Source organism: Protopterus annectens, chromosome 3.part0 (genome assembly GCF_019279795.1).
Source record: "Protopterus annectens isolate FY-2018-M chromosome 3.part0, PAN1.0, whole genome shotgun sequence".
NCBI classification, from domain to species: domain Eukaryota; kingdom Metazoa; phylum Chordata; order Ceratodontiformes; family Protopteridae; genus Protopterus; species Protopterus annectens.
Window position 1 is genome coordinate 322099125 of NC_056731.1, and position 16327 is coordinate 322115451.

Consider the following 16327-nt stretch of genomic DNA (forward strand, 5'->3'; position numbering starts at 1 on the left):
TGACCAGGAAGATTCTGTCATTTGTAGAAGAGAGGAAATTGAGGAATAACTTTAAGGTGACAGTTGACCTTCTTTGGAAGTGATGATTTCCTAGTTCACAGCATGTAATTCCTGAACCTCTGCACCATCCTTCGAATAAGATATAACTTGATCCCTGAGAGTTTGTACCTTGGTTTGATCTTCTTGAAAGACCACAGGAGTGTGACAGAAAAGTGGTTGCTGAGACAATTTGGGTGTACTAAGACACCTGTGTATATTTCTTGCATATTAGTAATAGATAGTGAAGAAGGGAGTGATTACCATAAATTATATTTATCCTGGTAGGTTTGCTAATAATTGATTTAGGCCTAGAAGGTTCATCACCCTTCAGAGTTTGGTCTAGCCAGCACTCAACTAGCTGAAGTTTAAGTTAGCAAGTAGGCTAAAATTGTTCTTAACCATGTGATTATAGCTGAGGTTAAGGAGATCCTGTAATACTTTGACTGAGGGATGGGAAATAATATAGGCAGCACCTGTAAATAATTTTGAATGGGTTTCTAACAGTAACTGAGGAAATAGACAATTAGAGGAATCATTTTTAGGTGATTTTCTTGTTCTAAAACAGTGATGCAAAAGTACTTTTTGACCAGCAACATGAATTCACTTCCAGTTTTGTCCGTTTTCATTGTTCTGGACAGAAGTTAAATTCGGGGCAGTGTCATAGGTCAGGGAAGATTCATCTTTCAGATAAATTTCCATAACCCCTAAGGCAGTAGGATTTACTGTATAAACCTAGCTGTCCAACTCCAACACATCTCGTATATTACTGAGGCAGTTGGAATTCACTGGGGCATTTTTCAGTATTTTTTTTTTATGCTGTGGAGTACAACTAGTACTCTTCTGGCCAATGGGGTGATAGTGTGGTAACCTATTCCGACAGATTTAAGCTAAGCTAGGGTCATTCTTCACATGTGTATCTGTTTTTCACAGTTTCATTTTTCCACCCCCAAAAGGTAGAGGGACATCCATTCTCTCATATATTTCAAGAGCTGAAAACCGTCTGTGGCTAACAGAAAGATAAAAATGTTAGTAGTCCAACCACTTCTACTTCTTGTGAGTATGGTTAACTGCTTTTATTCGTCACGTATGTTGGATGCTTACCTTCATATCCTGATTCATCTGGCTGACCACATAGTCCTAGATCCTGAATGCTTTTCCTGTTAGTTATTGCTGTTTTTAATTTCTTATATGACTTCCACTTTTTTGAGAAGCTTAAACTTCACATCAGCTATTTCACAAGAAAGAGGATTATATGAGGATTATATGACTTTCCATCTCTGAATAAATGCCTTTTGCCAGTCATGTGGTAGGGTCATGCTGAGACACTGCATATATTTTGAGAGGTGGGGATCAGTTATTGTTCCCAAGTTTTTCCTTGTTCCCCCTTACAAAGTCACCTTTTTGTATGTGATTGTAGACTAAGTCATGAATGTTTTTTTTTTTTTTTTGCAGTGTTCCCCTTTTTTCTTAGATTGTGGAAAGTGTGCCATTGCCTGCTAGTGCCACTGAATGCTTCACAGTGGTATGTACTGTGGCTGCCCCTGTTGTCAAGCTTCATATAAGGTCATTTCAGTGGCCACTGAGGCCACAATATAAGCAGTACTCGGGTAATTTGGGCAGGTGACTTCGCTAGTTTTCCCCTGTGTTTCAGAACAGTGGGTGCCACTCCTTGGGTGGGAAATTTACCATTCTGACTAAGTCATAGGACCTCAGAATCTGTTCTAGCAAGTCTCCTTCAAAACAAGGAAAGAGTCCCCAGACCTCTGCTAGGTATTAAAAAACTACTTTGAGCATTCTCACATAATAAAATAAGTATATGCTATAATATACAGAGGCATGCTTCCCCTGTAAATACATGGTTGAAATAACAACCCTGAATTGGTTTGCATATTACTGTTTTAATATTCAATACATATATTCGTTCATCAGTATCATTCTGAATTTTATTTATTTATGTAATGTTTTGCTGATTAGATGAAACCTATCAGACAGAATTATTTTCCTGACAAGGCTGGGGAGACCCCATAATTGCTGTACAATAGTCTCAGTAAACAGTTCACTGACAAATATATGTCTGCAACAAAGTATTAGCATTTTATTTATTTATTTGTCTTTGTTGACTGTGAAGGTCCAGCTGGGCAGAGCCCATTTTCAGCAGAGGCCCAGGGACAGTAAGCATTATTAATACTGGAGAAGACTTCTGACATGGATTAGTAGCATTTATAATTTACATTGAATATATGGTACAAGACAAATATAATGTTATATGGTTAGGCAAAGAACATTTACTAAACCGATTTTATAAGAAAAGATAGAAAGTTTTGTTTAGTTATTGTTTACAGCTATTTACATAGTAAGATAGAGCAGACTGACACGATTGTCAATCTGCTGGGTAAATGTTATTTGGCAATGAGGTTTTTGTGTAAGGTTTGATAGGTCTAATTTCATATGCTAGCACTCTGCAGTTAGGTAGACTCAAGTCAAGCTAATTCTAGACAAGGTCTCCACAGAACCACCAGTCTCCCTAGCAGAAAAAGGAATATGGTACTACTCAAGACTTTTTCTTGTTCCAAGAGAAGAAGGCTCTTGTAGACCAGTTCTGAACTTATCTAAACTAAACGGGTTCCTTGTTGTCCCCAGACTCAAAATGCTCATGCTTTGAAAGCTACTTCCCATGCTTTCCCCTGCAGGCTTACATGATCACCCCAGATCTCAAGGACAATTACCTCTACATTCCTGTCACAAAGTCATACAGGATGTATCACTGTTTCAGGGCAGTTGGGAACCATTATCAATGTTATGCATTGGCTTTGGTTTATCTACTGCTCCCAGAGTATTTACAAAATGTCTGGCTGTAGTAGGTACCTATTGTAGAATAAGGGGCATGCAGCTCTACCTCTGTCTAGATGATTGCCTAATCCAAGCAAAGTCTTTGAATGAGCTGGAAGCTTCTCTGCACCTTACTGTGGCTCACCTGTCAAGCATGGGATTTCACCCTGAGGTTCAGTCTAACCCTTCCTCATAGCCTGTTGTTCTTGGGAGCTCTACTAGACAAAAAAAAATAGTCTTTCTCCCACAAGAAAAAGTAATGTTCCTGACCCAGTAGTTCTGATCACTACCCCAGCAGTTATCAGTGATGGCCAGAGAAATCCTAGGGCTCTAGGATACATGGCTTCCTGCATCCTGATTATCCCCCTTGCCAAGCTGCTCATACAATGGTTTTTGAAAAGTGTGTGTGTCAATACAAGCACCCTCTAAACTTCAAAGTAAAGTTTCTGCCATTTCTAAAAGGAGCTATCATAGTGGATAGATGCCTGCTTACAGAACAAAGGTATCCTTTCCAGTGTTATGTTAGAGGCCAGATTATGATCTCAAATGCCTCTCTCCTATCCTGATGGCAGTCAAACTACTGTTGAAACCAGGCTTCTTTTTGATTTCGATGCTATTCTCCACTCAGGCATAGTAGAAAAGCTAAATGAACTGAGAATAAACCCGTATCATTACTGGATTGCCACCTGGCTCACTTATAGGATGCAGGAAATCAAAACAGAGAAAGTTACCTGCACAAAGATACCAGTCACCAGTAGAGTCCCCCAGGTTTCTATGCTGGGGCTTCTCCTGTTTTGGCATCTACTTTTCCGAAGTAAAAGCAAATACCAAAGGGATCTGGATGACTAGGTTGGCAGTCATCTCCAAATGACTTTGCCAACCTGGAGGAAGGTTTGCCCCGAATAAATTGCTGGCACCAAATCATGGACTTAAACTAAATGCCAAAAGATGCAGTATTGTAATTTTGAAAAGTCATCTTTCTCAGGGAACTGCGGTGATGGTGCTGCGGTAGCATTGTCGCCTCACAGTAAGACGTTGTCCCATTCGATTCTCAGCTAGAGCGTCTTCTATGTGGAGATATGCGTGAATGGGCATACCTTCGTTGAAGGTTGTGCATCAGAGCTGGCAACTCGGCATGTAAAAATCTGCTGCCAATCATTAGCGGACCGGAGTTCTGCTGTGGCGACCCCTAACCGGGAAAAGCCGAAAAACACAACAACATCTTTCTCAGGGAACTAGCAATACAACCTTGAGAATTGACCTAGTTGTTTGGGATTTGGGAACTTATGCGGACAGTGACCTAACTTTGACCAACATGTATATTTTCTGATATTTGAGTCTCATGGGGATCTTCTGAAATTCAGTGTATTCAAGACAGTCCCTCTTCTATCTGGTCAAAAATTAACCTGGCAAACTTATATCCTGATTTAAGTTAAACTGGTACTTTTTTAAGCGGAATCATAGAAAAACTCAGGATCTTTGTGGAGTGAGATCTTACACTGATTAAAGTTTAAGAATGGCTGATCAGGGGTCCACAATGACAAAGTGAACAGTGCAAATCAAGACTCCCAAACTGTCACAACTAAACCGTTTTAACCACAAAATGTTTAAACTGTCTTGTCTAAAAAAAAAAAAATCTTGCACTGAATTTAGACATAATTTTTGCAGGGGATTCTGCATCCTTGCCCACCCCCCACCCGACATCATCAGTCTCTAAATATGCTACCTCCAAAGTCAAACACACTTAAAGGAAAAAGGAAATTAAAAAAAATCACCTTTTGCTTTTGTTTGAACTGCGTAACTTTATAGAACTCACTGGAACACCTCCAGTAAAACAAACAGTGATGTACTTGTAACATCAAAAACAAAAGAAAGGATTTCTACAGCTTTAGTCATATGAATGCAAACAAAACACTGGGTAACTGATTGCGCCATAGAGCTTGCAACCTGGTTCTTACAGGATAATTAAAAAAATGCAATTTGGAGCAACATATAAGCAATTTAGTGAAAGATATAAACAAATAAATTAATTGCATTGTACAAGATAAGTCAAAACTCTAAATCTCTTTCTTGTACCAGAACCATTCAGTGGAAGCACTCCAGTCAGTAATCCTAACCAGTAGTCTAAAATTTCACCAGTATTTAACTAAATCATTAAAATTGTCACTCTGCTACCAAAATAAATAGGGAAAATGTCTTCTACTGGAATATTAAAAATAAGAATTTAGGGCCTCTAAGAGTTCCAGACTGTTGTTTTTCATCATTATTTGCAATGTAGTGTTTTAAGTAAAAAAAGAAAAAAAAAAAAGCTTTTAATGAAATTTGTCATACATGTATCGGTGGGTACTCAGTGGGTTTTGGCTGTAACATAGGAATGTTTTCCATTTGTCTTGAATCTTAATGGCAGTGAAGTTGATAAAGAGATGATAATAGTCATTAGTACCACTGTAAACCATGACTATTAAAGGTAGGATGATTTAGTGGTACAGAAAATGCAAAAATATAGATGCAGTTCAGATATAGTCATAGTTTAATAATGTTTTAATCGTTTGTGATATGACTTGAAAAACAATAAAATGTCAGTGACCTCTGCCTCTTTGAGTGCTAGGTTATGTAAATGTGCTAGTTTTTAATCTTGCATGTGAAATCAATTTGTGTACATCTCATAAAACAGCATAACTAATCTGTATTATTTTATTTTCTAGTATGGATCATTGTTGCACCAGAACTATTTGATTCCACTGCAGAGAAAAACAAGGCAGTCCCATTTTTCTGCTCCAGTGGTAAGCTTCTTTAAAAAATGTGATAAAATATATCCAATTTAACTGATCTTGTATTTCTTCATGTGCTACTCATTTAAATAAGTCTGGGCATTTGAATGCCTGGCTCTTTAGCACAGGTGGACAGAGCCATGACTGTTCCCTGTTCAAACGCGACACTCAGTGGTGAGCACCAACAGGTTGTAACCAAGACAGTAATCGAGAGATAATAGATCTTCTTGAAGTGCTACTTGCAGGTGTTGGTGATCATGACTGATCCTGAAGATGACTGTGCCATCAGCGTACAATAGTAAAGGGAGCTGAGGGTAATCAGGATGTAACAAGAACTGAGACTCAAGGGACACCAGAATTAATGGTGATTGTTGTGCAGGAAACCATGCCTATTTCTTCCTTAAATGATCTTGAGGTAAGGTAGTCTTTGAATGAGGCAAGGGCTTGTGCACTGATACCCATGCCTTACATATGATTGAGAAGGAGGGAGTAGTCAACTTGGTTAAAGGCATGAGTGAAGACTGAATGGTGCTCCTGTAATGTAGCCTTTTGTCCATGTAGAGTACTATTTTATCTCTTAGGGTCAAGAAAGCTATCATTGTCCTTGAAAACAGATCGTACTGTTATATGTAGGTTGAGAGCTGAGTGTAGGTCATTTTTTCTAGTATTTTGCCGAGGATGAGTAGAGAAAAATTTGTCATTATTTTTGGTTTTAGTATATGTTTTTAGTTCATAATAGGCTTATAACTTCCTAACAGTTCCCGTAAACTATTTTGAAGAGTATCATATGCATGGAGATTAGCGTCATAGATTTTGTTAGATCTATTATACGCTGTATGGTCTGCATAGCCACTCTATCCACTGTTTCAGTGACTTTTTCAAAAAAGGTTTAAGAAGCAGGATCATCCTTTGATAAAGTGAATAGATTTGCTTCTAGTGTTAAGAGATTTAAAATGTCCGAATTAATGAGGTCTTAGATATGTTCCATAGCTGTATATACATAACTCTAGTGAGACTAATGGGGCTATAGTTACCAGGGTCTGTGGCTGGGTCAGGCTTCCATAATGGTACTACAACATACCTCTCAACCTCTTAGTGCAACAAATCTGGACAAAGACCGGCAAAATGGGGGGGGGGGGGGGGAGCAAAGGCCCAAAAATAGGGACATATTTTAATTATTACTTTTATATGCTTAAAAAGTTGCTAGAGTAGCATGATTTGTTTTAGCATACATTTGCTGAAGGATTTGAAGTCTGAAACTCAATTTGTATATCATTATTTAGTGACTTCAATCCTAAGATCAGACCATCCTAGTGATTTGGCATAATACCACTATTTTTATGAGAAACAGACCAAAAATATGAGCCGAAAATCTGTGCAGTTGAGAGGCATGTACTACAATGGCTATATTCCAGACTTCAGGAATGTAACTAGTGCAGAGGCTTTGATTAAAGAGGTTTCGTAGGGGTTAGGGTAGGCATAGAGCTTTTTTGATATTGATAACTAGACAACTTGGTATTTTGTCAGGGTCCTCAGATGAGATGTTCTTAGCTTTTGAGAGGGCCTGTTCCATAATAATGAAAGAGGGTGGTTGGGAATGCAGAATTAAAAAACAGCTACAACTGTGTCTGGAGTAAAGTCTACACTAAATTTATCAACTGAGATATTAGCTATTTACTTTCGGTCACAGTGGGTAGTGTTTTTGTGGACTAGTGTTAGTCCTTAACTTTTTGACATAGTTAAAGAAAGATTTGAAATTATGTCTCTATAACTACACTTATAAGAATGTGTTCCAGTTCAGGAAACCTCAATTTTGGGCATTTTTTTTTTTTGTTAAAACTCGTGGAGTTGAGTTGAGCAATTTGAATGTGCTCCTAATTTGAATTTACTTGGTATTAATGTCCAGCAGATGATCTTGGTCTGAAAAAGATGGCATAGGTGCGGCCAAGACTTTAGGCAAAATGCAAAAGTTTTGATAAGATAGGTGGAAACTATTCCCAACAACGCATGAAGGCTTGCCTGCCATCTCATCCCAAGCTGATACATACTGGATCCCCCTAGAATGACATCAGAAACATTGCCAGTTAGTAAAGCAGATGATCTGATTGGTCAGCTGAAAAGTACAGTTTCACGGGAGTGCCTGATGTTTGACCTGCCACTTAAAATTCATGTAAAGTGAAACAGTTTCAGCAGGGGCAGAACAAAGACAATGCTTCAGGTACTTGTCCTTTGACAATTTTTATCAGAACTTATATGCATTTCAACATAACATCTCGGGGATTTAGCAGTGAGTAGGAATTCAGAAGTGTATCTCCCCAATTTTAGTTTTGGACAGCAAAGTCAATAGGGAGGTTGACTATCGGACTGTACACTAGATGGGAGTTCAAGATGACAGAAAGACAGCAGAAATGTTGGATGTTGAGAGTGCTGGTAAGTCTCCATTGAATGAATGACCTATTAGGTGGGTATCACTATGATACAGATTTGAGAGGTAATACTAGTGAGTAGGTTGCTGCAGGATCCCTTTCCAAATGAAGAGCATACGAGCTATGCCAAAGGATGCTAACCATTTATTCTGTTGATGCATTTGGTGGAGATGGTATGACAAATACATCGGACTACGTTTAAAAAAAGCTGCTTTTTGGAGTTTCTTGTAGGAAACAGACTTGATACCCTTGTAATGTACCACTAGTTGAAGAGAGAAAGGCTGCTTTTAACTGCAGTAGGGTTTTTTTGTTGTTTCTGAAGGGTAGAAAGACAACTGTAGGTGATGGACAACAAGATGTGTCTTTAAAGATCTTATAGGTGCATACTAGGCTAATGACCACAGGGGCCCTTAAAAGCCTAGCCATGCAACCTAAATGTGACCCACAAATTTGATTTATATTTGATTTATAGGGGATGTTTTATAGGGTCTGGTTATCTCATTGCTACACTGTTTTAAGGATAATTAGTATGGCAGGAAAAGCAGAGGAAAGGTGTGTATCAGCAAAGAGAGAATGGAACAGTTCATCACAGTTTGACAAAACTATGTAACAAGGTTTACATTGACCAGATGTGATCATAACAAGGAGTTCCACTGAGGACAGAAGGACTATTAATGCGGTATTCTTGCATAACAATTACGAGGACAAGGATTCTACATTTATGTGACTGTATTTTTTATTGCAAATCCATGTTGTGTTCATCTTGGGCTTGTCCTTCCCATGGCATAACCGCATTGCTATTTTAATCCTGTTGTCTGGTTATGCACTGATGGTTAGCAGTATCATCAGCCCAAAACTGGCAAAGTGAGGTACTTGGCAGGTGAGGTGATCTGGGAGCTGCAGTGGCTGCAAATGTAAGACTGTAGCTTACTTCACTAATAGCCCTAGTCTCCTCTATATGCTGACATTGTACTAGGGCAGCACTGAGCAATGAGGCACTATTATTGTGAGTAGCTCCACTTCAGTACTAACAATGTGCTCACAGTCTTGCCTACTGATGCCATCCAGCTGCCAGTGCCGGCTTCCTATTGAAATGCTGGCACTAGTGAAGAGCTGTTCCAGTACACCGAAAAAAAATATTGAAAATTCAGAAGAATTCATCTTTTCTTCTTTAAACTTGTTTTTACAGGGTGGCAAGCCCCTGCATCCCCACACATCTAAACTTTTATATACCAGCCCTTGAGATTTTCATACCTTGGAGAAAAGGAAATAATTTTTTTTCAGTTTCTATATTCCTGGACTCACTGAAACAGGTCCCAACATTTCAAATGGTTACCACCACTAACTGTTCTAGTCTTTACCAGAGGCACAGTGTGAGACATGCCATACCAGTATGTTGTCCATTAAACCTTCCCATGGAAAAGGTGAGCACAGCCTCGCCATTCCTGCCCCACATCCTGCCAGCTCCAACAGGATGTAACCAAGCCACTACTTGAATTCGGATCACCTTAGCCATAGTCAGGGCTTTATCGCTGTGCACCAAAGGAGCTGACATATATGACTTTAATTTGCTGAAATAGTTAAGAACTAGATACAGATGTACCCAATGCTACACCAACACATCCTGTGGATTAAAAGTGCAAACTCAGGGCATTAGCTGGTGTCACTGCAACTAGTATGCTTAGGGGAAATTGGATACATAAATGGAAAGAAAACGAAAAAAAAGTAGGCTGATGTAAGTACAGATATGTAGGTGTAATGTGTGGTAAGCTTCTAGGACATACATATTGTATTTTAAAAGAGTCTTGAATGTACTGAATTAAGTCATGTTAAAGGCATACTAATCCGTTTTGAAAACTGTTTTGCAGTTCTCCAAATGCAATTATACATTCCTGGTGTCACATCATAGGTATCTCATGGATGCACTGAGCATGTGCGAGCCAATAGACAAGTATTTTTTAACATTGAAAAAAATGAAAATGGACTTACTGAATGTCTTTGTTTAGCACTGCTGCTACCAAAAAGTCTTATAATTGTCCTGAAGATTACAAAATCACTTTAATGTAATTGTGTTGTCCAATGATAAGGGAGTGACCCATGTTGTAAAACATACACAGTGCTCACTGATTTTATCTTACCTGTAATTTTATTAATAGATCAGGCAACTTTGGAAATGAGGGGAGCATGGCTTTATTTCGGTTATCTCTTGGCATGCCCTGGTATGTTGCCATAAAGTTGATGATTCCTCACTCGTTGCATGTTTTAGTAACGCAGACTCTGGGGTCTCTGAAGTTTGGTGGAGTAAGGATGTGTTCCCCTTAATCCCCAAGATTTAGTGACCTTAGAGTTATGTTTAGAGTTGTGAAGATGTAGGTTTATGGAGGGCTTATCCCTGCATTTTTTAAGACCAGTAGAGTAATTAACAGTTCTTTTTCAGTGAGTGGTGAGTCACTTAACATTGTACTAATGTATTGCCAACAGTTTGGATAAGAGCTATTTCTTGAGAGATGCAGTAAGGGAATGTCACTAGAGAAGCATTATTAAATGGATTTTGTATGAAAGGAAGTTCACTAACAGCATTTTTAAGGTGCAACAAAATGAGAGTGGTGATGGCTTTTCATAAACTGTTGTTAACAGTAGTGGCTTTCCTGTATAGTTTGAATCTAAACCGTCACCATTCTGCTAAATATTAGAACCCTGAAGTCTTACTGAATGCATGTTGTTGTTGTGTCTTTCGGCTTTTCCCGGTTAGGGGTCGCCACAATGGAACTCCGGTCCGCTAATGATTGGCAGTAGATTTTTACGTGCCGAGTTGCCAGCTCTGACGCACAACCTTCCAACGAAGGTACGCCCATTCATGCATGTCTCCACACAGAAGACACTTTCGCTGAGAATCGAACAGGACAACATCTTACTATGAGGCAACAACGCTACCACAGCACCACCACCGCAGTGAAGTCTTACTGAATGCATACTGTAAATAAAGTCAGATGAATAAGAAGATTGAAATACTGTAAATAAAGTCAGATGAATAAGAAGATTTAAAAAACAGACATCTTTGCAGTACCAGTATTACTTAGTGAATCCTTTTAGTCACGCCCACCAAAAATTGAATTATCCTTTATAAATATAAAAATGGGCACATGCATACTTAACGACAACAGAGGTGCCCTTGCTGTGTTCCTCATCTTAAATAATAGCATCCATTATAGTTAGACATATTGAGCAAGCTCCAAGAATGTTGTAAATGTTTAATTAAAATAGGAAAATCACAATGTTTACACGTTTCAAAGTCTGTTAACACCTTCATCATTAACTCTGCTGGTATATAACACATTATAGTATTAAAAATAACCAGTAAAGCATATCTCACACTAGCTTAACATTATTTAAAGTCTACCAAAGCTGTTTAATATCTTTAAGATTTCCTGGTATTTGCACTGTAATGGGATTAATATAATAACCTATTCAGACATTAGCTGTCTACAGTAACCTCTACCAACATCAAGATTCTTGAGTACTGTAATATGAAGTATCTGTATAGGGTATTGTGAAATATTTTAAAAAATCAAACTTTTTTAAAAGTATGCAGTTGTGTAATAAATATTCCACAGTTAAACATTTATATAGCTGCTTTTGTATCTCACTCTGAGTCAGGTTTTTTATAAACAAAAATAATCAAAGCATAATTTTTTCATAGAAATAGTAAAAAAAAAAGTGTCTATCACCAGAACTGAATCTCAGTCATTAATGGTTCTCGTTATGTCCCCTGACATGGTGTAATGGACTAGTCTGTTGGCTGCAGTGTACAGCCATTGACACTGTTTGGGTTACTCAGTCATGTGACTACAGTTTCTAACCTGCTGCCTGTGTTTGATCCCACAGTACACTACAGCGTTTTTTTTTCAGGCAAGCTAATTATGGCATAGCAAGAGTAGCCTGTGTTTTTGCACATTTTAGCCCTTAGTACTCTTACCATGTAGGTCTTGTGGCACTCCATTGACCCTTTTGATGCTCTCCCTATCCTGCCTACCATTAGTACCCAACAACATCCCCTGAAAGAGGCTTACCTTTTTGGAGAAATACCTTTGGTAACTTCATCTTAGGTCCAGGCAGTAAAACAAGACTGGGTGCTGTTTGGAGTTGCTGATGGCTGGCTTGGGTTCTTGTATGCCCTGATTTTGTCTTGTCTGGCTTTGGATTTAAAACTTGCATTGCTTCCAACAATACCCATTTCTAATGTCTGTGCATCACTAATTCTATCATCTTGACATGCATTTCTCAGCACGGAATCACACATCATCTGATTTCAGCAATGGCCCACTTATTTTTCAGCCCTGCTTGATGACTTATAGCAGTCTGCATAATGTCCTGGTTGGGGATCAGTTTTTCAAGTGGAATAGTTTTTTTTAGTAACTTTAACTTACACCTAGGCAATGGAAAGAGGGTGAAAATGTACACATAAGAACACACACACATACACATTTGACTTAATGGTCTTCATTAAAACTAGTCGATATGTCTGTGGCTAGAAAGTCTGTTCTGTGTCACAAGGTAGAGGAGCCAGTCTGTCATCTAGTTCCCCCTATCCAAGATGGCAGCTAGGATATTGGACTGTAGGTCACACCTGGGTCAATTACTTCATACTTTAGACTTCAGCTGCTATATCAAGATGTCTACCGTGACTGTGCTGTGAAGTGAGAACTTGTGGGGGGGGGGGGGGTTGTACTTAATTGGCAGTATTTATTTGTAAGATGCTACCTTCTTGTGGATTTTGTCAAAGAAAGGAAACTGAAAATAGGTGTATGTGTGTTGTAGGCTTGATTAACGTACACATTTTGTCTGCTGAAATGCTAAGAAAATTTGGCAGTGGTAAAGTTGGTTGAATTCTGTTACAGTTAAATTTCTGGAGATCAACTGTAACATAATTCAGTTCTTTTTTCTTTTCTTTGTAGTTCTGCAGCCCTTGAATTATTTAGGTTCCGGTAATGGGGGGTGTGGAGCCTCTAACATAAAAGCAGTTTCTTTAATGTTAGTTGGTGATATTGTAAATATAGCACATTGGTTTTCTTTTGCAATGACTTTAGATATTTTTTCTTGCAATAACAGTTATCACAAATGAGGTTACATTCTATATTAATGTAGTGGAGCAAGTAAACTTATTGAGTTGTCGTTTATTGAACCAAGGATTACTGAAAACATTTGATCACAACCTAACCCAATGACAGACAGGAATGAGAAAGTAGATGACTGCCATCCTCTTTGAACCCTTGATAAAGCCCGTTGTTGAAGTGGAGCAGGTGCCAAAAATGTGTCATCTTTTCCACCGCTGGACCCATCTTAAAGTTAGTTTCTGACTTTTGCCAGATCAGGTTGGCCTGAAGCATTTTTGATGAGCCATGGTTCACTAAAGAATGGCTCGTCAATGTTGTTTATACCTGTAAGTACACACACACATATATGTGTGTGTGTGTGTGTGTGTGTGTGTGTGTGTGTGTGTGTGTGTGTGTGTGTGTACACACATTTATATATATATATATATATATATATATATATATATATGTATGCACACACACACACACACACACACACATTTATATATATATATATATATATATATATATATATATATTTATGTATTTATGTGTATGTGTGCATACATGCATGCACATGCATGTATGTGTATGTGCTTGACATACTCATAAAGCCATTTCATATTTCTTATGTTTCTACAATAGAGTCAGAAATAAAAAGTATACTGAAGTATATTTTTATATATATATATATATATATATATATGTAGGGTCTAGTTTAAATCAGCAAATGCTTAAAATACTTCTGAGTTCTTGGAGTCCACACCTACAACCCCCTGTCTATAATGCTGTTGTGACACTGCCAGACCAGTTATGTGGAATTTTGTAAATAATATGTAATTTGTGAATATTAATATGATTCGTATGCTTGTCTTACAAATGTAAGAGAACAATATGTTATGTGTATGTTAAACTACTGGTGCAGAAGTGTGTGTAAAGTACTGAGCTAAAATGTAACCGTAGTGTACCCTACTGGAAAAGAACAGAAATGTAAGACTATATACCTGTGTAAATGTATGTTTTAATAGCAGAAGCTGGAACATACGGAGTTTACTTGTAAAACTTCAAGAAAATAAGTTGAAATTGTTTTACGATTTTGTTATCTTAGTTTCAGTGCAACAAGCAGACACACTGTCTAGAGCTAGAGGTTTTCCTATTGTCTGGAAACAGAAATAATTACTAGGTTTCAAATGTAAAGTGCATGTCACCATATTTTAAAATTGTACTATGTTCTACAGCTGTTTTGCATCTGTTTTCTTCTTGTCTTGCGTCCTTAACTGGACTAATGTCTATATTTAAATGCTATGTTTTTTAACTGTATAATGCAAATAATACTTAATGTGGAGCTTTTCTCCCTGGGCCTCCGCTGAAAACGGACCTGTGTCCAGTCGGACTCTCCCGGTCAACAAATGTAAATAAATAATAAATAAATAAATTGTTTTACAAATTCCATTTCTAGGCAAACATCTGAGAGAGATGTATTTTTCACAGAGAAAAGTAAAATTTTATTAAGTTTCTGTTAGCCTGGGAACTGAAGTCATGTGACAAAGAGTGATGTCATCCAGGCTAACACAGCAGTAATACGTGATATTAATTTAAGAACTGCCTCAGAGAGGGAGACTGTGCATTTTATATTCTGTCTTGGACCTGGAAACATCCTCTCATCAGCATTTGCCTTGCTCTGTAAGTTAGTGTAGGGTACAGTAATTTATTTAGCTATAGTTAGGAATATAGTCAAGATTAATTTAGATATTTTCTGTATTTATTTGAGACTGTCCTGCAATGTTGTTTTAAAATATTTCCTGTGATTCTGAACTCTGTAGATACTGTGTCGATTGAGTATTGTCTTGTTCTTTTATTATTATTAAATATATTTAAACGTATCTTTGTGGCTGATATTTGTGGGACATATTTAAGCTCTTAGTGTACTTGCATATGTATTTGGTAACACTGTACTTTATAGTAGCTGATAAGTAGTGGTTGATGGCAGTGATAACTACCTTATAGTCTGGGCAGAAGGGGGCATAGCTAGCAAACCTGTGCCAGCCTTCCCCAGGAGTGTCTGTGTGTTTGTATATACATCATATCTCAAAGTCTGTGTGTGTGTGTTAATTTCTCATTTACTTTTTTTTTTTTTTTTTTTTAACATTAAGTGGTTCTCCATCATGCTGGAGTCTGATCCCTCCGTCACTATCCAGTGATCCTGTTTTGGTGCCCTCAGTAAGGAACTTCATCCATTGTGTAACCCTTGTGTACTACGTGTCACAGGTTTATTAAATATTTCATCTTCAGCACTAGATCTTCTTCCTTCAGACTTTTTACTGGTTTTGCACTCATCACCTTTCTTTACTACCTGGCCAATGTTCTTCTAATCCCTGACCTAAGCATCTTATGTCCCATCATACCTCTCATTTTCTCAGAGCTTAGATATACTGATTTCACCTGATTTTCCATTACTTTTTTCTGCTGCCATCTCATCACAAAACCGGTCTAACAAACCTTTTCTATGTGAAGCCATGATGTATGCTTTATATCTTTCGAGTTACATTTAGGAATTGCACTAGTTTAGCCAGAATTTTGCTTTCTGGCAACGTAACAATGCTAGGAATTAACTTGCCATCACTCAGGTTCTTTATGATTTTTCACCAAACAGCTGTTCTTTTAAGTGACCACAGATACTTCAGAGTTTAGGGAAAGACTGTACAGGTTCATTAATGGCCAGCCCAAGACTTGTGGCAACACTTTAATTATCCATAGCAGGTGGTCATCCACCCTTATGCCATATCTTCCTGTATCCCTGTCCATCATCAAATTCTGTCGCAGGTCTTCTCTCACAAAATCCATACATCTCTTTGCTGGATGCCCTCATTACCCCTTGCCTTCTTCCCACCCGTCCCAAATCTTCTTCCACAGATAATCTTCTGCTTTTCTGCACATGTGCCCGAAACACTTAATCTGCCCTCTTTGACCTTTTCTGCAATTGGATCTACTTTGGCTTCTGCTCTTTTGTCCTCATTTCTTTGGCCCACAGTGTGCATCCCACCACCCATGTCAGGCACTTCATCGCCATCACTTCTAGCTTCAGCTGCTCTGCCTTTACTGCCCAGGTTTCTGTACCATACATTAATACTGGTCACACCTCTGTTTTGTACACCTTACTTTTCAGCTT

At 38.1% G+C, this 16327-nt stretch overlaps 1 protein-coding gene across 5 annotated transcripts in view; it reads left to right on the forward strand.

The window, feature by feature from the left end:
* Positions 1-16327, forward strand: part of GRB10 (growth factor receptor bound protein 10) — a 2734830-nt gene that overhangs the window by 2593518 nt on the left and 124985 nt on the right. For all 5 annotated transcript variants that reach the window (XM_044064795.1, XM_044064794.1, XM_044064798.1 and 2 more), the window contains one exon: positions 5574-5651. In XM_044064795.1, the coding sequence (XP_043920730.1) occupies positions 5574-5651 (78 nt within the window). The remainder of the gene's footprint in view (positions 1-5573; positions 5652-16327) is intronic.